The sequence below is a fragment of the Salmo salar genome, chromosome 10 (assembly GCF_965601325.2).
Source record: "Salmo salar chromosome 10, fSalSal1, whole genome shotgun sequence".
Classification (NCBI taxonomy): domain Eukaryota; kingdom Metazoa; phylum Chordata; class Actinopteri; order Salmoniformes; family Salmonidae; genus Salmo; species Salmo salar.
Window position 1 is genome coordinate 13,119,534 of NC_138300.1, and position 21,020 is coordinate 13,140,553.

The 21,020-nt window shown below is 43.3% G+C and overlaps 2 protein-coding genes across 4 annotated transcripts; one reads left to right on the forward strand and one right to left on the reverse strand.

The window, feature by feature from the left end:
- Positions 1-361: 361 nt before the first annotated feature.
- Positions 362-5,049, reverse strand: LOC106613522 (transmembrane gamma-carboxyglutamic acid protein 1). Of its 2 annotated transcripts, none has more exons than XM_082956719.1 (4): positions 4,962-5,049; positions 4,128-4,173; positions 3,439-3,602; positions 362-2,786 (listed from the first exon to the last, which is right to left on the reverse strand). In XM_082956719.1, exons 2-4 carry the CDS (start codon positions 4,135-4,137, stop codon positions 2,361-2,363), a joined length of 600 nt encoding a protein of 199 aa, XP_082812845.1. In that variant the 5' UTR covers positions 4,138-4,173; positions 4,962-5,049; the 3' UTR covers positions 362-2,360. The 2 variants fall into 2 exon arrangements, with proteins under 2 accessions (XP_082812845.1, XP_082812844.1); XM_082956718.1 differs by having other exon boundaries at positions 362-2,804.
- LOC106613524 (transmembrane protein 47) lies at positions 5,005-20,747 on the forward strand. 2 transcript variants are annotated; one of them, XM_082956720.1, is made up of 3 exons: positions 5,005-5,227; positions 17,566-17,706; positions 17,804-20,747. In XM_082956720.1, exons 1-3 carry the CDS (start codon positions 5,005-5,007, stop codon positions 17,980-17,982), a joined length of 543 nt encoding a protein of 180 aa, XP_082812846.1. In that variant the 3' UTR covers positions 17,983-20,747. The 2 variants fall into 2 exon arrangements, with proteins under 2 accessions (XP_082812846.1, XP_014071344.1); XM_014215869.3 differs by lacking the exon at positions 5,005-5,227 and adding an exon at positions 10,237-10,628.
- The last annotated feature ends 273 nt before the right edge of the window (positions 20,748-21,020 follow it).

The following is a 21,020-nucleotide window of genomic DNA, read 5'->3' on the forward strand; positions in this document are numbered from 1 at the left end:
GTCTCAAACCCAGTACCTCATCGACTGCGCTAGACAATGTTTTTTTTCTCTCACATAGGTCAGTTAGAAATGTGATTGTTTGGCAACCTGTGTTAATGCCCTCCATTCACCTCAAAGGCATTTTTCTATTTGACTCACCTGTAAACTATGCTCTGCCATCAATTAAGCCAGACTACTTCCTGAATGTTGACAAGGTCAGGGCACCAGGGCTTTAGAGAAACTTCCAGCCTTTTATAAAATAGAGAAATGTCCACAGGGTTGTTTTTGGACTGCAGAAGGACAAAGATGGTCCTCATCATGCTTTTCCATTTTCAAACTACAGAAACGTTTTGGATAAATTGAGGCACTGACAACCGCCCCGCATGTTTAAGTATTTTATTATAAATTACAATTCAAGCTCAGAACATATTCAAAGGTATTTTTTTTATTTTTTACATTTGCTTAAGGCGTAAAAACTGGATTTCTAAAGGTAACAGTACAATAAAATTGGCCCTGTCCAGAATTCCTTGCCCCTATTAACCTACATGTAGACCTGAAATGATTGAACAGGTGGAAGCAATTTAGCAACAATTCCACCTCGTCTGTATGTCACCACGTACTGTATCTTTTACATATTGAATCCTCAAGTGGGTAGGGGTTACTTCTGGACAGGGCCATATGGCGCATTCATGACAACTTGGAACCTCAAGTTAAAATTAACAATAGTTATTTGCGTAGGAGCTTTTTGTTGGTTGATTCTGGTACTTTCCAAGTGGGAAACTCGGGCCTCATCCTAGGCGTTTCAGTTGTCTTGAACGTACCAATAGACCATCAACATTTCCCAGTCACAGGTCAACAACAAAAAACAGTGCTCTCAATCTGTAATGTACATGTTACACAGGCCCCCGTACATTAGTTCTACAACTAATGGAGATACCAGTTCTACAACTAATGTACAACATATGGCACAATAGAAAGTTTTTGTAAAAATGTTATTACAAGCGTTGTCGAGACACTGCACAATTAGTGTGTAAACATTACTGTGCAGACAAAGGCCAGGATTCAAAAATTGGTAAAACGCTGTCGACAACGCACCTTTTAAAAAGGCAATGTTCCCTGCATCAACAAAACACTGGAGATGACGGCTTAATGGAAATGACTTTCAAATGGCAAGCGTACAAATAACGTGGAGAAGATTGAATCCCGGCCAAACTATGCGTTATAAATCAGCTGTACATCCTAAAGTGTGTACAGGACCACTGACGTATTATGATAACGAATATTAGGCAGATAGTTGCTGCTTAGGATGTCTGCAATTAGTCCCCCAGCTGCATAATTACAATGTAAAATAGACCATTGTATCAATGGGTGACATTGCTGAGTTGTGCTGAATAGACCCAAACAGACTGTCTTAGAATTCATTAGCAAATGGCTCAGTTCGAGCGTTAACAGAAAGTGCCTTCAGTCACGCCACGTATATCCACTACATTAGTGTCACTGCCGTTATCTGCAGGGGGAAAAAAAATAGAAGCACTCAAGTGCACTCTTAACACATGCTCACACACACACTGTCCATAGTGACTTAATACTGCATTTATCACCATGAGGGAAAATGGGCCGTCGCCGCTTCATATTCTGCTGCTTCCTGGCCCGTATTCCCTTGCAGGTCACTCCGCGCTCCATGCCAGCACAGCTCAGATAATGTCACTCCGAGAGACAGACATAGGCTTGCATCCCAAACTACCCTATACCATATTTAGTGCACTACTACCCATAGGGCTCTGGTTAAAAGTAGTGCACTGTATAAAGATAGAGGGTGCCATTTGGGACAGTCGTCCACAATTGATACGACGCTGGCATAGATCCAGTAAGTCTACGTGTATGTAGCCATATGTTTGGGTAAGCCAGTATTGGCTAAAACGACAGCAAACTATTCTGTCTCCTTATGCAAGCAAAATTGCTTGTTTTTTAACAATTCACTTCCTGAACATTCAAAATTCAAGAATTGTTCTCTCCTTATTTTTCCTTTTACGCCACGCAATTGTCATGCACCGTTCATTTGCGAGCCCCAAACCTCCAGGGTAGTCGTAACATAAATCTATGGTAGTATGGAGGAAGCTAAAAAAAAAAAAATACATTTTGGTTTTGTGAGATCAAACATTTGGTATCGTCTCTATCACTCAACTCCTATCCGATGGTCAGTGCAAGCGTCGACGTTATTGCATCCAGCAACTCTCCGTTAGTGTAGTAACAGTTAAAGGGAGGCGAGGTGTAGGCTGAGACCAGGAGGATGATATAGCTGGATGGGGGCTGGAGAGAGAGAGGAGGGGAGCTGGTGGGGCGTCGGGTAAGACAGGGCATTGGGCAGGGGGGTGGTTACTTCACTTCCCATGGCCAATGATGTCCTCATACTGAGGCGGCGGCTCTGTCTCTATGTGCACATCCGTGTGGCCAACCGCCTCCTCGTAAGACGGCGGTGGCTCTCCCCTGCTTCCCCTCGCAGACGTGACCTCCGAGCCCGGGTAGGCGGGGCTGCTGTGGACGCTGAGCTCGGAGTGGAAGTCCCGTCCCCACTGGTCCATGGAGACCACCGATAGGGTGGGGTCCCGGTGGGAGCCCCCCAGGGCGGGGCTGCGCTCCGAGCGCTTACGGGAGTGGCAGCGCCACACAGTGATGGCCACTGCTGCGATGAGGAGGAGCACCAGGAGCAAAGGGAGGATCAGGTAGAGGGAGTGGACTCCGCCAACCACCGACTGCAGCCCGCCACTTGGGTTGCTCTCCCGCACATACTCCTCCCAGAACCGTTGCTGCAGCCAATCAGAGAGCTACATCAGACCAATTACTGGGCAGAATTATCAAGTCCTGGGCATTTAAAGTAACATGTGAAATCTACAAATGCCATTTGCAGCATTCTGAATGTCATACTCCAGAAAGCACACACGCATACAAAACAAAAACACAAAGCTGTCCGCACGTGTGCCTGCAGCACATCCCTCTGTGGGGCGGACTGTGCATTCCCTGTCCTGACAATAGTTGCAGCAATGACCCTCTCCCTACTTAGCAGCACTCTCAGAGAGTCAGCTACCCTTCCTGCTGATTATCATCACTTCCTGAAAAGCAGGAACATGCCACAGGCCAGCACACTCGGAGTAGGATTACAAGTGTTTTTGTTATCGAGTGCGTGTGTGTCAATGAGAGAGCAATAGCGAGACAAAGAGCATTGTGTGTGCATCCGTGTGAGCGAGTGTTGCGTACAAGGTTGGGGTCAATTCTATTTCAATTCAGGAAGTAAACAAACAAAGGAGGTAAAATTTTCCTCAATGCTTCCCATATAAGAAACATTAAAACAAATGTAAAAAAGGAATATGAATTTCAGTTTACGTCCTAATTAGACTGAATTGAAATGGAATTGACCCCAACCCTGGATGCGCACGTGTGTTGCGTGCGCGTCTCACTCACAGTTTTCTCGTCGTTCTCAAAGGCCTCCCGGGCCTCCTCGTAGGTGCAGATCTCCTCCCTGCACTCTCTCTGGATGTTGCCCTGCCGGATCTCCTCTAGCAGGTAACTGTTGTCCCTGCGCTGCCGGCTCAACACTGAGTTGGCCAGGTCCGACGGCAGGAACACTGTCAGCGAGAGAGAGAGATGGAGGGAAGAGAAAAGAGCGAGAAGGGGGGGGGGGGGGGGGAAGAAAGAGAAAAAGTGATGAATGTTTCAAAAATGGTAGGGAGAGAACAGAGGACAAAAAGAAAGGCGGGAGAGATGCAGAGAGAAAAAGAGGCAGAGGATGAAACAAAGCTAGTAGAAAAACAGGGAGCTGCCTACTAACTGCATTTCTGTGTAAAACAAAAGCTTCTTTGATTAGGACGGACCAATCCTGGCCAGTATAAGTGAAACTAACTCTGGGAATCAAGAGAGGGGCACAGAGCGGCCCTCTGTTGGACTGATTTGGGACTCCATAGACAGGAACCATATTGTGTTGTAAAAACATGTGATTAGACTCACAGAAGGGAGAGTCGGCTAACATTTGTATTTTCCTGGACAAACCACAGTGTTGAGTAGTTGTTTAAACAAGGACCAGCCTTGCCGGTAGTGCATTTACGTAAATGTACATGCCGAAGGCCTCTGATCAGCCTAGAGAACAAACGTACCACTCCCCATGATTCCTGCTGGTCTGTTTGGGGTGGGTGATGGTGTCTGTTGGCAGAAAAAAAAAATTCACCAGAAACAGTCAGCATGTTTTTAACTGGGACAAAGTCAATGTGAGGAAACAGGACAATAGTAGTCCTAGTCATAAAAAAACAAAAACAAACAGGTGATTCAGACATTTAAAAGCATTCTACATATACGAACTATAATGTAGGCCTAGGCTCATAATTGCCACAGTGTTTTAGGCTGACGTTACTTTCCCCACAGAGCATCGGAGTTCGCGTAATCCTGTTATTCCTTCAACTCCCGACAGACGTATTAACGGAAATGGCCGTCCACACACACACACAGTGTACTGTGAATTCCAGGCATCCGTGGCCAGCTAAAAACTGAATGACCGAACGCTGACCAGGGTTATACAGGAATGTTACCGCTACGTCCGAAATAGAACAGCAGCAGATATGTAACTAACAAAGCGCCGCCCGCCCTATTCCTTCCATCTCCTCAAAAAGCGACACGGGATGTGAATTGCGAAACCGTTATCAGAACAACAAAAAACTGCTTTCATCTTCGGCGATATTTAATCACAGCTGCCTGTGTGTGTGTGTGAACGGTGAGATGGACGACATCTGAGATTTGAAGCTGGCTGACGTTTAGCTCGCTGGCAATCGGATGATTTGTAACCATTTCGCTTGATTTGCTACATTGTAGGCTAAGGAGCGACTCCCCTATCGTTCCAATGAGCAAAGGTTTTCGTTAACCGCTTCAAGAACACACGTAAGATTCAAAGCATTTCTTTTTTAAACGAAAATGGTAAATCGTTTAACTTTATTTACCTGTTTCCTTCCCGAATGCTCTCTAAGCTCCACTAACGGCTCAATGGCCAAAATGTTTCTACGCACGCGTAAAAGCCTGTTGGATAGGCGTTTTTTTTCTTTTTTCCATTTTAAAGGGACAGGTGACTGGCATCAAATCCCTAGAAGGCTACGTGCTATTTCTACACAATATCATTATTTGTTTCACGTTATGTCGTTGGGAGTGTGCGGCAAGAATGAAAGAGACTGTGTAAGCTACTCACGGTGCACAGTTAGGCATCCTGGAGGTATGTAGACCACATTTTGGTAATGATTAAATGCACAAGGAAACGTTGCCTGTCAAAGGCATTGACTCCTGAGTCAATAGCAATCAATGCATGGAGTTTGGTCTTTAGGTTCCAATGTAATTACTGCAGTCTGTACTTGCTCTGGTACTTAGTTCACCATAGTCTAGGCCAGGGCTAAGAATTTTGTCATTTAACAAAATGTACTGAAATGACATATTATCTAAATGATCTCTTGAACGATAAAATAATAGATAGCACTGTACAATTTAAGATGGGTTGTTAGTCTCATCACACAGTAGCATCAGACTATCAATCAATTAACCTGAAGAGTTGACAGTGTTGTGACAAATTCAGGGGATGGCCCTGACCGGACTCGAACCAAGGTCCAACGGCTGTCAAGCCAATACCTTAACCATTATGCAAGAGGTCCGAAACCACTTGAGGAGGTTGCTAGGTGTTGGGTTAAGGTCACTACATTACCCCCTTCCTTCGGGAGATTGTGTCCCTCTCGTGTACACGCCTCTCAGATGGCCGCCTTTGCGCCATCCCACTTCTGACACCAATTTGGTGAAATCAGGGGGTACCCCTGACCGGGATTCAAACCCAGATCCAGTGACTGTCAAGCCAACACCTTAACCGTCATGCCAAGAGGTCCGAACCTCTTGGCGATGTCACTAGGCGCTGGGTTAAAGGTCCCTAAAATATTATAACATCCAATAGCACAACACCATTAACAAACACATTTACTGTATATTGATTGTAAATCTCTGGTATAATAGCTTAGATGTCCGACTGACAGACCCAAGGTTGTGGGTTTCAATCCTATTCAATCCGATCTCCTGAACTCACTGCACTGGTGTCAGAAGTAGGATGCCACTTCCCTGAGGCCATTGGAGGCGTGCCCAGGAGTCACATGAGTAACCAGAGATAGGGATGAGCGCTGGGCCAGGTATGTTTCCCAGACGATGGAGGTAGTGTAGTTGTAGCATCCTTAGTAGAACACCATCCACTTAGTAGGACTACAACACCAGCTGATCAAGAGGTTCAGATGTCTTGGTATACATGGCTTAGATGGTGGACTCATTCCAGTGGTGGGAAAAGTACCCGATTTTCATACTTGAGTAAAAGTAAAGACACCTTAAAAGAAAATGACTCAAGTAAAAGTCACCCAGTAAATTACTACTTGAGTAAAATAATAAAGTATTTGGTTTTAAATGTACTTAAGTATCAAAAGTAAAAGTATAAATCATTTAAAATGTCTTATATTGAGCAAACCAGACGACACACTTTTCTTGTTTTTATTTTATTTTACGGGGTCACAGTTCAACACTCAGACACAATTTACAAAATAAGCATTTGTGTTTAGTGAGTCTGCCAGATCAGAGGCAGTAGGGATGACAAGGGATGTTCTCTTGATAAGTGTGTGAATTAGACAATTGTCCTGTCCTGCTAAGCATTCAAAATGTAACGAGTACTTTTGGGTATCAGGGGAAATGTAAGGAGTAAAAAGTACATTATTTTCTTTAGGAATGTAGTGGAGTAAAAGTAAAAATTGTGAAAAATATACGTAGTAAAGTAAAGTACAGATACCCCAAAAAACGACTTAAGTAGTACTTAAAAATATTTTTACTTAAGTACTTTACACAACTTACTGATTCACACACAATTGTAGATTTGGATCTTGCTCAGGCTTACTGGCAAATTTTCTGCAATGTACACAATGTAGGGTGTGTGTGTGTGTGTGTGTGTGTGTGTGTGGTGTGTGTGTGTGTGTGTGTGTGTGTGTGTGAGGACTACAACACCAGCTGATCAAGAGGTTCAGATGTCTTGGTATACATGGTGTGTGAGGGAGTGTGAGGGAGTGTGTGATGTCTCTTAGTGATGTGATTGATGTATTGTGTTGTTGTGGCTCAGGGGGCGTTGTGTTAGTGTGTGATGATCCACTCGGTGCCTTCTTGTTCCCCTGAGAGCCTCTTGATTAGAATCTGTAATCATCAGTGATTATGTAGAAAGACTTTGCCACGAGGCACAGTCGTCCTACAGTCCTAAAACACACAAAGGCACACACGGATGCAGGAACACACACACGCACACACACGGACTCACTAAATACAAATACAGATTTTTTTTTGTAAATTATGTTGTAGTGTGCCCCTGGCTGTCCATAAATAAATAAAAATGACAAATTGTGCTGCCTGGTTTGCTTAAAATAAGGAATTTGATGTATAGCATTTACTTTTTACTTTTACTCAAGTATGACAGGTAGGCCTACTTTTTCCATCACTGTATTTAAGTACATTTAAAACCAGATACTTTTATAATTTTACTCAAGTAGTATTTTACTTTGTGACTTTCACTTTTACTTGAGTGATTTTCTATTAAGGTATCTTTACTTTTACTCAAGTATGACAATTGAGTACTTTTTCCACCGATGCACACTTCTGCTTTATCTTTGATGGTTGAAACCCTATTAACTGGCTATGACCCAAATGTAGAGCGACATAAAGTCCTCTTTGTTGTCGAGTCATTTTTCCACTTCGGTTGTATTGGTTGAAACGTTTTGTGGCCTAAAAATAATACCCATATGCATTTTAATTGCAGTAGAGGTACAGCTAGGGTACAGCTTTTTATTTATTTATTTATTTATTATTTTTTACTTAACCAGGTAGGCCAGTTGAGAACAAGTTCTCATTCACAACTGCGACCTGGCCAAGATAAAGCAAAGCAGTGAGACACAAACAACAACACAGAGTTACACATGGAATAAACAAACGTACAGTCAATAACACAATAGAACAATCTATATACAGTGTGTGCAAATGAGGTAAGATTAGGGAGGTAAGGCAATAAATAGGCCGTAGTGGCGAAGTAATTACAATTTAGCAATTAAACACTGGAGTGATGGATGTGCAGAAGATGAATGTGCAAGCAGAGATACTGGGGTGGAAATGAGAAAAAACAAATAATAACAATATGGGGATGAGGTAGTTGTATGGGCTATTTATATGTGGGCTATGTACAGGTGCAATGATCTGTAAGCTGCTCTGACAGCTGATGTTTAAAGTTAGTGAGGGATATATGAGTCTCCAGCTTCAGAGATTTTTGCAATTTGTTCCAGTCATTAGCAGCAGAGAACTGGAAGGAAAGGCAGCCAAAGGAGGAATTGGCTTTGGGGCTGACCAGTGAAATATACCTGCTGGAGCTCGTGCTATGGATGGGTGTTGCTATGGTGACCAGTGAGCTGAGATAAGGCGGGGCTTTACCTAGCAGAGACTTATAGATGACCTGTAGCCAGTGGGTTTGGCGACGAATATGTAGCGAGGGCCAGCCAACGAGAGCATAGAGGTCGCGGTGGTGAGTAGTATATGGGGCTTTGGGGCCAAAATGGATGGCACTGTGATAGACTACATCCAGTTTGCCGAGTAGAGTGTTGATGGCTATTTTGTAAATGTCATTGCCGAAGTCAAGGATCGGTAGGATAGTCAGTTTTACGAGGGTATGTTTGGCAGCATGAGTGAAGGATGCTTTGTTGCAAAATAGAAAGCCGATTCTAGATTTAATTTTGGATTGTAGACGCTTAATGTGAGTCTGGAAGGAGAGTTTACAGTCAAACCAGACACCTAGGTATTTGGGGGGGGGGGGGGGGGGGGGGGCAGGAGAAACCAATGAATTCTGGGATGTTTCTTTTTAACTTGTCACAAAATATGAAATTCAAAATGTCTAATCAAACTCCAGTCTATGATCACATTAGACTGTAGATTAAAATGAACACTTAACACATCACCTATAGGTCTAACAGCCTACATGGGAGTGAAATTAACCATGAATCATATCAAATAATTTCACTCGTCAGAAAACCCCCATGTTCATTGAATGGTGCGGCAGGTAGCCTAGCGGTTAGAGCGTTGGGCCAGTATTTTTTTCAAAAAGTTACTGAAAATGTATATTTCCGTTAGTTTATCATACTACGCCATCAAAATGTCATGAATTCTAACCACTTTTAAATGGACATATCCGTAACTTCAAAGCTCACTACATCGAATCACCATATTAAAGAGAGAATGAGAACGTTACCAACTGTAGTAACTTTGATGAGATGGTGATTGGGGCTAAACAAGTGTTTGGCGTTTGGCAGTCTAAATTCAGTGTAGTTGTCTTCAACTGCCATTTCCCGAAATCAGACTCTTCCCACACACACTCCAACAAAATTTTCTCTCAGCCTCAGAAGCATCTGCATTCACCAAATGTTGTGTGGGTATCCTTAGACTTTTTCTCCAGACGTATACATCGGGAATTGTTGATATGGCATACAATTTTTAGACAATTTATTCATTTTTTTGTTGTTGACAAAAATGGATTTTAGGTAGGCCTTTTAGTATATTACAGATATAGAAACATGAACGTGTATTTATCCACAATCTGCTATGTATAAATGCGGTCTTGGAGTGTTTTAACAAAATAGAAGACAATATTTAAACTGACTTCATCCAGTGTCTAGAATTTTTCGTTTGCATAATATGCAAATATGAGCATAATTGTATTTGCATGATATGCAAATATGAGTATATTTTATGAATGATCGCCTAATTTGTATATTTTAATCACATTTCTGAATAATTGCAATACCAAAAAAGCTATATGTGTATCTATATTCAACTGGTAAAAGTTGATTGTGATAGGATTAGGCTAAAGGAAAATTACCTTGTTAGGGTGTGGTGCCTGGCCTTAATTGCCTCAAAGTTTCAAATGTGTGTAGGAGTGGGACAGACTTTTCCCCCTATATAAATATATATATATATATATAATACCGAATTACTGGATACTTCCTTGAAGAAATAAGAATCGGTTAGGTTCAATTATAAAAAATAAGATGACATACCCCCTGTTTCCTTCTGAGAGAAAGGGAGAGAGAGTGAGAGAAAGGGAGGGAGAAAGAGTGAGAGAAAACGGGAGGGGGGGGAGTGACCCTGCAGGTGCCGCTCTGTGATATTTCAGCAATGTGCAGTGCAGTCACATCAGCAGTTGTGGTACGGCTGCAGTAGCGTCCCTGACGCGCAGAGGCTGCCCACTCTCCATACCGCGGGGGATAATCCCCAAATTCTTGGTTTGCGACCCAACCGCAAACCCACGATCCTCGGAGAAAGATACTTTTGTTTAGCACCCCATCCGCCATCCATGGCTTCATCTGGGAGTGGAATTGAGGAAGTGCGCGTGTCGGCGTTGACGCCCCTTAAATTGGTGGGCTTGGTGTGCGTCTTCCTCGCGCTCTGTCTGGATGTCGGGGCTGTGTTGAGCCCCGCGTGGGTAACGGCGGATAACCAGTACTACCTGTCTCTGTGGGAGTCCTGCTGGAAGCCCCTCACCTCGGACACATGGCAGTGCAACACAACACTCGAGACTGGTGAGAGAGACCTTCCTCATGCGTACTAAAGTCAACAGTTATTACTGTGTTTTAACTGTTCAAATTGACCGTATGCATTTAAATTGTGTTTGTGATTAGGGAAAATGTGATAGGGTTCTATTTTGGGGGATCTTTTTGGTACCCACAGTTATATTCAAAGCATCCATTGAGATGCATATTAATTCAGAAATGACAATGGGGCCCCTGCTGCTGAGTCCACTGGTGCATCAGCACAAACATTGTTTTTCTCTCTGCTCAGTAACAATTTATGATGGGGCTAAAAGGAAATAGCAAGAGCATCATTTTCTCAATATAGATTTTCCCCATTCCCCATTTAAGATGTGTGCACTTTAAAACAGCGGTATTTTCTCCGTTTTAAAATAGTTTATTTCAAAGTAGTACTTATAATATAATCATGTGAGACTTTATAAAGTTCTCAGTTACCCTCTTTTCTATTTGCCCAGCGTGCCGCTAAATGATGTGTGTATTTTGCCTTGCGAGCGGTGGTCCAGCTGGGGTTTTATTGGGCTTTTGTTGCCGACAAAATCAGCCATTGTTGGGGTTCCTCCGCCGGCCATAGAGCAAGGGAAACTTTGAGAACCGATCTCTTCCCAGAGATTCAAATATCCTACCGGGAGATAAGTGTAACCAGGGCAACAAGTGCCGTATTCGAGAAATGCTGTGTTTCTCTCTGAAAAGGGGACTTATTTTTCATCCAGCTCAGAAGCTTTTGTAGAGACAATCTGTATTTCGATTATTCCACCACGTGTGTTTAATGTGTCTTTTTTATCTAGTTATTTTTGGCCTGCTGATTGTTGTCCTGTGTGTTGTGCAGGCAGAAAGTACGTTTTTTTTTTGTTTGTCTGACAACACTGTTTTGTGTCTGTGATGAGTCACTGAAGGTCATTTTGTCCCTGCTTCTTAATACTGTCACTCTGACACAAAAGTGCAGCTTGGTTCCTTATAAAGACATGGAGTCTCCATGTCGGCAGCAGCCAGCATACCACATTAACTGCACACAGCAAACTGCTAATATTGTCAGGCTAGCCTTGCACTAGGCTTACGTGTTGATTTGACTCACAGTAATCAGTCAGTTTCTTCTCCCAATATCCAGGTTTTCTCAGTGTCATGCCCAGGACATTAAACAAATTGTGTTAGTGTTGAAATGACCAGGTTGGTACACTCAAATAATGAGTTCTGCAGGGTTGTTGTGCATAGATGCGCATGTTTGTTGATGTCCTATTTGTCTGTGCCAGAGAACATTCTGTTAACATGGAAATGGGTGACGTTTGGATATTACACTCAAGCACACACCCGTTTTCCCTTTTTTTTTTATTACCCTCTCTGTTATGCTGCACACACAGGGCAGAGGTCGGGTCAGATACAAAACATGCAGGGGTTGACACAGTCTCAGGAATATGGAGTGTCTCTGTGAGAACGTTTTGTGCTGATGCCAGTCCAGCGAGAGGGGCGCAACGAATGTGGAGCGAGTGTGTGAGCACTACGCAGGCAGTACTCATCATTATTAGCACTGCTTCTAGTTCAGTCAGAGGTGATGATGGGGGGAATATGAGACTCAGGCTGCATCCCAAAATGGCACCATATTATTCCCTACCTACACTCTGAGAATAAAAGGTGCTATCTAGAACCTTAAAAGGTTCTTCAGCTGACCCCATAGGGCAGGGATCATCAACCAGATTCAGCTGCGGACCGTTTTTTTTCTTGAGAGGATGGTCAGGGGGTCGGAACATAATTACAGATCATTTGTAGACTGCAAATTGACTGTAAGAAGCCCAAACAGACAAAAAATATAATCATTTCAAACCTTGCTTACATTTGTATATGATCGCATACACTCATTTATTAGGTACACCCATCTAGTACCGGGTCGGACCCCCCTTTACCACCAGAACAGCCTGAATTATTCGGGGCATGGATTCGACAAGGTGTCGGAATCCACGTTGGTCCATGCAGGGATGTTGGTCCATGCTGACATGATGGCATCATGCAGTTGCTGCAGATTGGACTGCGGCACATTCATGCTGCGAACAGCCCGTTCCATCTCATCCCAAAGATACTCTATTGGGTTGGAGGTCTGGGGACTGCGCAGGCCACTCAAGTAAACTGAACACACGGTCATGTTCCTGGAACCATTCTGAGACAAAACATGCTTTGTAAACTGTAGCCATTAAGGGATGCACCTGGTCAGCAACAATGTTCAGATATGCTGTGGCATTCAAACGTTGCTCAGTTGGTATCAAGGGACCTAACGTGTGCCAGGAAAACATTCCCCACACAATTACACAAACGCTACCAGCCTGGACCGTTGACAGGGCAGGATTGGGTTTATGCCAAATTCTGACTCTGCCTTCTGAATGAAGCAACAGGAACCAGGATTTGTCGGACCGGACCAGGAAATGTTTTTCCACTCCTCAGTTGTCCAGTGTTGGTGATACCGTGCCCACTGGAGCTGCTTGTTTTTAGCTGATAGGAGTGGAACCCGGTTCTGGTCGTCTGCTGCAATAGCCCATCTGTGACAAGGACCGACATGTTGTGTGTTCCGAGATGCCGTTCTGCACACCACTGTTGTACTGTGACGTTATTTGCTTGCCATTCTCCTTCGACCTCTCTCATCAACAAGCTGTTTTCGGCCACAGGACTGCTCCTGACTGGATGTTTTTTTGTTTCTCGCACAATTCTCAGTAAACCCTAGATACTGTCGTGCGTGAAAAAAATCATCCGCGGGCCACATTCTGCCTGCGGGCCCGCCAGTTGGGGTACCCTGCCATAGGAGAACCCTTTGAATAACTATTTTTGGTTCCAGGTAGAATCCTTTTTGTTCCAGGTAGAACCCTTATCAGTTCCTTGTAGAACAACAAGTAATCTAACAATTCCCCAACAACTTCCTAATACACACAAATCTAAAAGGGTGAATGAGAATATGTACATATAAATATATGGATGAGTCGGCCATAGGCAAGGTGCAATAGATGTTATAAAATACAGTAGATACATATGATATGAGTAATGTAAGATATGTAAACATTATTAAATTGGCATTATTTAAAGTGGCATTGTTTAAAGTGACTAGTGATCAATTTGTTAAAGTGACCAGTGATTGGGTCTCCATGTAGGAAGCAGCCTCTCTGTGTTAGTGATCGCTGTCTAGCAGTCTGATGGCCTTGAGATAGAAGCTGTTTTTCAGTCTCTCGGTCCCAGCTTTGATGCACCTGTACTGACCTCGTCTTCAGGATGGTAGCGGGGTGAACAGGCAGTGGCTCGGGTGGTTGTTGTCCTTGATTATCTTTTTGGCCTTCCTGTGACATCGGGTGCTGTAGGTATCATGGAGGGCAGGTAATTTGCCCCCGGTGATGCATTGTGCAGTCCATACCACCCTCTGGAGAGCCTTGCGGTTGAGGGTGGTGCAGTTGCCGTACTAGGCTGTGATACAGCCTGACAGGATGCTCTCGATTGTGCATCTGTAAAAGTTTGTCAGGGTTTTGGGTGACAAGCCAAATTTCTTCAGCCTCCTGAGGTTGAAGAGGCGCTGTTGCCCATTCTTCACCACACTGTCTGTGTGGGTGGACCATTTCAGTTTGCCTGTGATGTGTACGCTGAGGAACTTAAAACTTTCCACCTTCTCCACTGCTGTCCCGTCGATGTGGATGGGGGGGTGCTCCCTCTGCCGTTTCCTGAAGTCCACGATCATCTCCTTTGTTTTGTTGACGTTGAGTGAGAGGTTGTTTATTATCTATGCATAGTCACTTTACACCTACCTACATGTACATATTACCTTGACTGACCTGTATCCCCGCACATTGACTCGGTACCGGTACCCCCTGTATATGGCCTCGTTAATGTTATTTTATTGTTGCCCTATTATTTTTTGACTTTAGTTTATTTAGTCAATATTTTCTGAACTCTTATAAGGCTTGTAAGTAAACATTTCACGGCCCTTTCATATTTCAAAATAGTTGGGAAGAGATTTTTGACGTACCGATTCCATGGTACAGGGTGTATGAGTTGATATATAAAACGACACAAGATTCAAGTCTTTCCAGCCAAAATGATTATATATAATTCTTGCCACCAACAAAATGTTGAATATTTGGGGCATACAATAATCGAAGCTCTGCAGATTTTGTTGTGAGGATACAGAATCAATAGACCATTTGTTTTGGTATTGCCCTCAGGTAGCCTGTTTCTGGTCTCAGGTTGTTTTCTGCATTGTTCTTTTCTGGGGGGGGGGGGGGGGGTCTGTGGGGGGTCTCGGATTGTTGAGGGGCAGCTCTTGGGGAACTGTGAGAGGGTCTTGGAGGGCCGGTGGCTGATGGATCGCTGGTTCGGGTCCCCGTTTTTTGACCTTGTGGGAGATCTGTCGATGTGACCTTGAGCAGGGCGTTGACCCTGGTTGCTTCTGTGGGTCGCTCTGGATGTGAGTCTGTTAGATGACTAATGTGATGTAGTTGTTGACCGTCTTCACTACAAGTATATTGTATGTTTTTAATATTCTTTTTACAATTTTGTTGTATTTGGCGCATGTGACAAATAAAATTTGATTTGATTTTCCAACAATGCAGAGTTAAAGATAAATATATATATTTTTTTATAGAAATAGTGACACGATAAATAAATACAGTGAATAACGAATAACAATAACGACTAAAATAACCCTTTCCACAGAAGGGGAAAGAAAGGGTTCTACCTGGAACCAAAAAGGGTTCTCCTTTGGCAGTGTTTCCAAACTCCGTTCCTCGAGTACCCCGGACAGCACACATTTTAGTTGTAGCCCCCGACGAAAACATCTGATTCAACTTCTCAAAGGCTTGACGATTAGTTGACAAGTAGAATCAGGTGTGCCTGTCCGGGACCACAACAAAAATGACACATTCCCTCTACTGTCTCAGGCCGAGAGGGGCCCTGAAGGCCAATACAGATTTTTCGATTAACAGGGACGGCTGCTCCTGAAATACATACAGAGAGATGTAATTACCGATCAGATTGGATCTTGCATATCACCATTTCCATCTGTCATCATACAGGACCTAGGTTGCATCCTAAATGGGACCATATTCCCTATATAGTGCACTACTTTTGACCAGAGCTCAAAAGTAGTGCATTGCATAGGGAATAGGGTGCCATTTGTGACTCAACCCCAGATTAATAGTTAGCCCTTCCTGTCCTTCAAGCACTGAGACTTCTGGCTGTATTTCTCGCACAGAACATGTGGGTCCGTTCCAAATCTCTGAGCTGCTGAGATGAGTTTCTGTATCCTGCTGTTACACAACTGATACAGACTGATAAGAACCGCAGTAGCTCCTGCAATTTCAGTTGCAGTCTGATAGGGAAAAATGACCAAAATGACTAGAAGATGATTAGATACAGACAAACACGAGTTAGTGTAGCTCCTGCGGTCGGAGAGGCAGCCAGTGAGGTGGCTGCAAATGAGAGGTCAATGGTCATTCCAAGTCAGTACAGCATGTTATGAAAGCACTGAGGCCGCAGGGAGCTCTGCGTTTTGTGGGTTCCCTCCAGCTTCCTGTGATGGATGACGGGACCGTTTTTTAAACTCTAAATCGTAGAAGCCATATTTGGTCAAAGAAGTGAATGTTTGTTTATGTTCGAGCAGCTCGGCCTATGGAATGAATTTCCCCATGACAAGGATTGGAACTGTAGTTTAAGCGGCTTACACGCTGTCACATTCTCTCATTGTCGAATGGTTTGATGGTTCTCGCATTGCTATAGAGGGGAAATAATTTGCCGTGCATCAACCAGTTTAGCTGTGATTGTAATGAACATTGTGTGATTACCTTTTTGATCTGCCTTTTTCTTTATGTCTAACTATGAGCATATTTTACAATTAGAAACCAAACCCTTTCTGTGATGGTATTTACTTTGTTAACATATATTTCTAAAAGGTAATCAACCACCCCATCATAACATCCCTTGTTTGTTTACATACACCATTTCCCCACCCAGAGTCTAGATTGTTACTCCCAACAATTATATAGTTATATCACTCAGCAGTCCATCAGTCTTGATAGCCCACTCAGTCTACTAAGATGATGTGCCTAGAAGCCAGTATACCCCCCCACACAGTCTAGCCTGTTAGATAAGAGTGTCCAGCAGCTAGCTATGTGAGACTAAGCTTGTTTAACATTCTATCGCAGGGTGAAGTTGGCCCAAGTAGATGCTGATCTTGGGTCATTGGGTCATTTTGCATTTCCCCCACTTATGGTAGATCTGATCCTAGATCTGATCCTAGATCTGCACAGAGGGGAAACTTCACCACGGAGCACGTTGTATCCCAGCTTTCTCCCCAAATACCGCCTATTACATTCTATAGCATTTCTTATCCTTTATTCCTCAACCCACCAACATTTTTATTCTACCAAGATGGTTTTTTTATTCCATACATGCAGAGAAGTGGATCAATATAGTAGACCTAGCTAGTAGCTCTCTCTCTCTCTCCTTCTCACCCCCCCATCCCTGTTAGTATTCCAGCCAGTGCTATTTCTAGTCTCTACTTTAGTTGAATGTTTTGCAGTTCTGCTGAATGAAACGCTGAGACTGCTGCTGATTTTGCATCGGGCAGTCAGGATGGATACCTATTACCGGAGTCGCCCAGATAATTGCTTTGTCTACTTCTGCTGCTGCACTGGTATTCATTAAGGAGCCTAGCAGTGAGAGTGTGTGAGAAAGAGAGAGCGTGCGTGTGTGTGTGTGTGCGAGAGAGAGCGAGAGAGAGAGACAGAGAGAGAGAGAAAGTATGCGTGCATGCATTTGTTCGTTTTCGTCCATTCTGCTGTGTTGGGCAAAGATCTGATTTTAGTGCAGGGTTAACATTCTTGCGCCATACGCCACACTGTAAACATGGATCACTAGGCTTATAACCCCCCACGAAAACATTTTCTCTCTCTCTCTCTGTCTCTCTCAGACTGGCAGATTGCCACGCTGGTCCTGTTGCTGGGTGGTGCAGCCCTCATCCTGTTCTCCTTCCTGGTGGCCCTAGTGTCAGTGTGGGTCGGCTCCAGGAGCCACTGCTACAGACCCATCGCTGTCATGCTGTTCGCTGCAGGTACGTTATTGAATCTGCCTTATTCTCTCCTTTTCCGTGTCATTTTCATGTGCTCCATTTCTCTCCTTCACTCCCATTCCTCCTCTCTCCCTAACAGTGGTGCTCCATGTCTGCAGTTTGATCCTCTACCCTGTTAAGTTTATTGAGACGGTCAGCCTGAGGATATACCACGAGTTCAACTGGGGCTACGGCCTCGCCTGTGGGGCCACCATCTTCTCTTTTGGAGGGGCCATCCTCTACTGCCTCAACCCCAAGAACTATGACGACTACTACTAAACCCTGCAACATTAGAGAGGAGGAGAGGCCTCTACACAACTTCATGTTCCCCCACACTCACTGTGATAGCAGCTGAAACACTGAACTTTATAGAACTGGTAGAGAAAACACATGTTCACACACATCGATTGGAGAATCAACAACAGTAGTGTCTGTCTATACATTCAAACCTTTACAATACTGTACTATACCCGACTTAAAGGGACACGGTATAGCACAGTATGACCTTGTGGGCTCCACCGGCATCTCTGCCTGTGTTGTGACCGACATCTGCCATAGGCTAAGTGGTGAGGCTAAAGAGCCAATTAGTTCAATGGAATACTAATTACCAATCAGATTCATCAGTGAAATCATGTCCACATTCTGAGCCAACAGTAGGTCCCCTTTAATATAATTCCTACTGGAACTCCAGTAGGAATTGGCAGCGCAATGCTTTGTCATGAATAAACCACAGAGAACAGATGGATTAGCTGATCTCATACAGAGACAAGAGGGAGGAGAAGGGACAGCCGAGAGTGACGGACACACAGACCAATCAGAGAGCAGAGGGATGGGCCAGATGGACAGATTGATCTTGAGGAGGAAAGGAAGGTGACTCACCTAAGAAAAGGAATCAAGGATGCATGACATCGCCCCCACTCATATATGTGATTACCTTTGCTTGTGCCTTTATTTAATCTGTGCCAATCTAAAAGAAGATTGGATGGGTTAAGGCAGGCAGCATAGAGTCATTTGCTTTTACCTATACTGCTCCTCTAGATCAGTGCAGATGAAGGGAAGGCAAAATGTGTAGAATTGCAGAAAATGAGTTGTAAAACTCTTTCTCTCCACCCATGGAAAAATGAGTAGAATTGCATGAAATTTGTTATAAAATTGCTAAATCTTCTCTCCGCCCCATGGCAAAATGTGTAGAATTGCAACAAACTTGCTTTAAAACTGCAACATTTTCTCTACGCCCCATGGCAAAATTTGTAGAATTGCAGGAAATTGACTCGAAAACTATATTTTTTTCTCTCCACTGTCAAGAGGGAACGCTAAAATGCTCGCAAAATTTCGTCTCTGACTGCCTGTGTGGGTATGGATGTGGATGTGGGTACGCAGACCTGCGATCCACTGCTGCTCCTCATGATGAGTTCAGATTTTTTTGTGGCCCCCAACCCTAATCTAAAACCAACTGCACACAGCGGCCTAACCCCATCTGTGCCTGCTTCGAATAGCAGCAGTTGTATGATATGTAAATAGAGTAGTTAGAGGTGCTTTCGTGTGGTAAATGGATTTCTAATACAGTAAATTAGAGAAGTAGTAGTAGTTTATTTAAAGGGACAATGTGCAAATAAAAACACATTTCAGACAGTGAAATATGATGCTTGCACCAGAATACGCTCAACACAGCTAATTTTAATCCACAGTCCCTAACTAAGCAATACGAAATACATAAACATACCTAAATACACACACATCACTCATACAGTAGTATAGTATGATATAACACAGGGGTGTCAAACTCATTCCACGGAGGGCCAAGTATCTGGGTTTTTGTTTTTTCCGTTTAATTAAGACCTAGACAACCAGGCGAGGGGAGTTCCTTACTAATTAGTGACCTTAATCCATCAATCAGGTACACTCGGCCCTCTGTGGAATGAGTTTGACATATGTGATATAACAGATTAAAACAAATACAGGAAACATAAAATACAACAACTAATAGAATAAATACATCAAACAAATTGAGACTTTTGTGCATTAAGAATTAGTCAATGTGTGCAGGATTGATGCGCCTTGATCCATGCTTTGACCTCCATGGAGGATTTAAAGTCGCTAGTGCTTCTTAAGGTAGACGGGCGGGAATTCCATTTTCTGATGCCTGAGGTGGAGAATGCTGACTTTCCAAAGGTGGTTTTCCTTTTAGGAATGACACAGTCTCCTCTTGTTGAGGTTCAGGTAGCTGCTGTTTTGTTCAGCAACCTGGTCTCAAACCATATTGCTTTATTCTGTATGCAAGTCCGTGACACTCCATTTAGAATCATATAAAATTTGATATGTTTGATATGTTGGGTTTTGTGTGGTATGTATTAATTTGTGGATGTCCATCACCCATTTCGTACAATATGTTACAAATTCTAGCTAGGTGGCTAACGTTAGCTAGACTAGGGGTTTGGGTTAAGTTTAGGAGTTAGGTTAAAGGGTTAAGGTTAAGTTTCGGAGTTAGCTAAAAGGGTTGAGGTTAGGGTTGGGGGAAGGGTTAGCTAACATGCTAAGTAGTTGCAAACTAACCTAAAAAGTTGTAAGTAATTGAAAAGTTGCTAATTAGCCAAAATGGTCCGTGATGAAATTCTAACACACAACCTTTGGGTTGCTAGATGTTCGCATTAAACACCCACCCAACCACCCTACTTTTTGCCTTAAGTAACCATCTGTTTTATGTAACCATATCAAGCGTAACATATCATACTCATTTCAGTGTCCCGTATTTACATGTATTATGTTACGCTTAGTCTGAGACCAGGCTGTGTTCAGAGCTTAATATGACAAAATCTTTCAGAGGTGGGGGTGCAACATAGTTGATAATCTTATAAACTAGACCGACAACTGAGAAAACAAAGTTGTCCAAATTGAACAGATTGTATTTGGGGTGATTTCTATGGTGATGGTAATGTGATTTCCCATCAAGGATCTTCAGTGCTTGTTTATATAGAGATCGAAGGGGCTTAATTTATGTTTCATTGACCTGAGGCCAGCTAGTTATACAATAGGTGAGAGAAGATCATTGCATGTAAATTCATCTTGGCTGCCACCGTAGAATGAGTTCCTGATGTATCGGAAATTTGAAAGACTTATATCCGATTTTGCTGGATATCTTAATGTTTTTTGTTGTTCAAAGTAGGGTCTAGGTCAATGCCCAAATATTTAAACTCTGTGGATGAGTATGTCTGGGTACGCCTGTTTAGTTTTGTGGAGAATTACATCACTACCGTTGTTCCCCACATTGATGTTGAGCCATTTTCTCCAATGATGTGTGTGAAGAAGGCAAATGACCA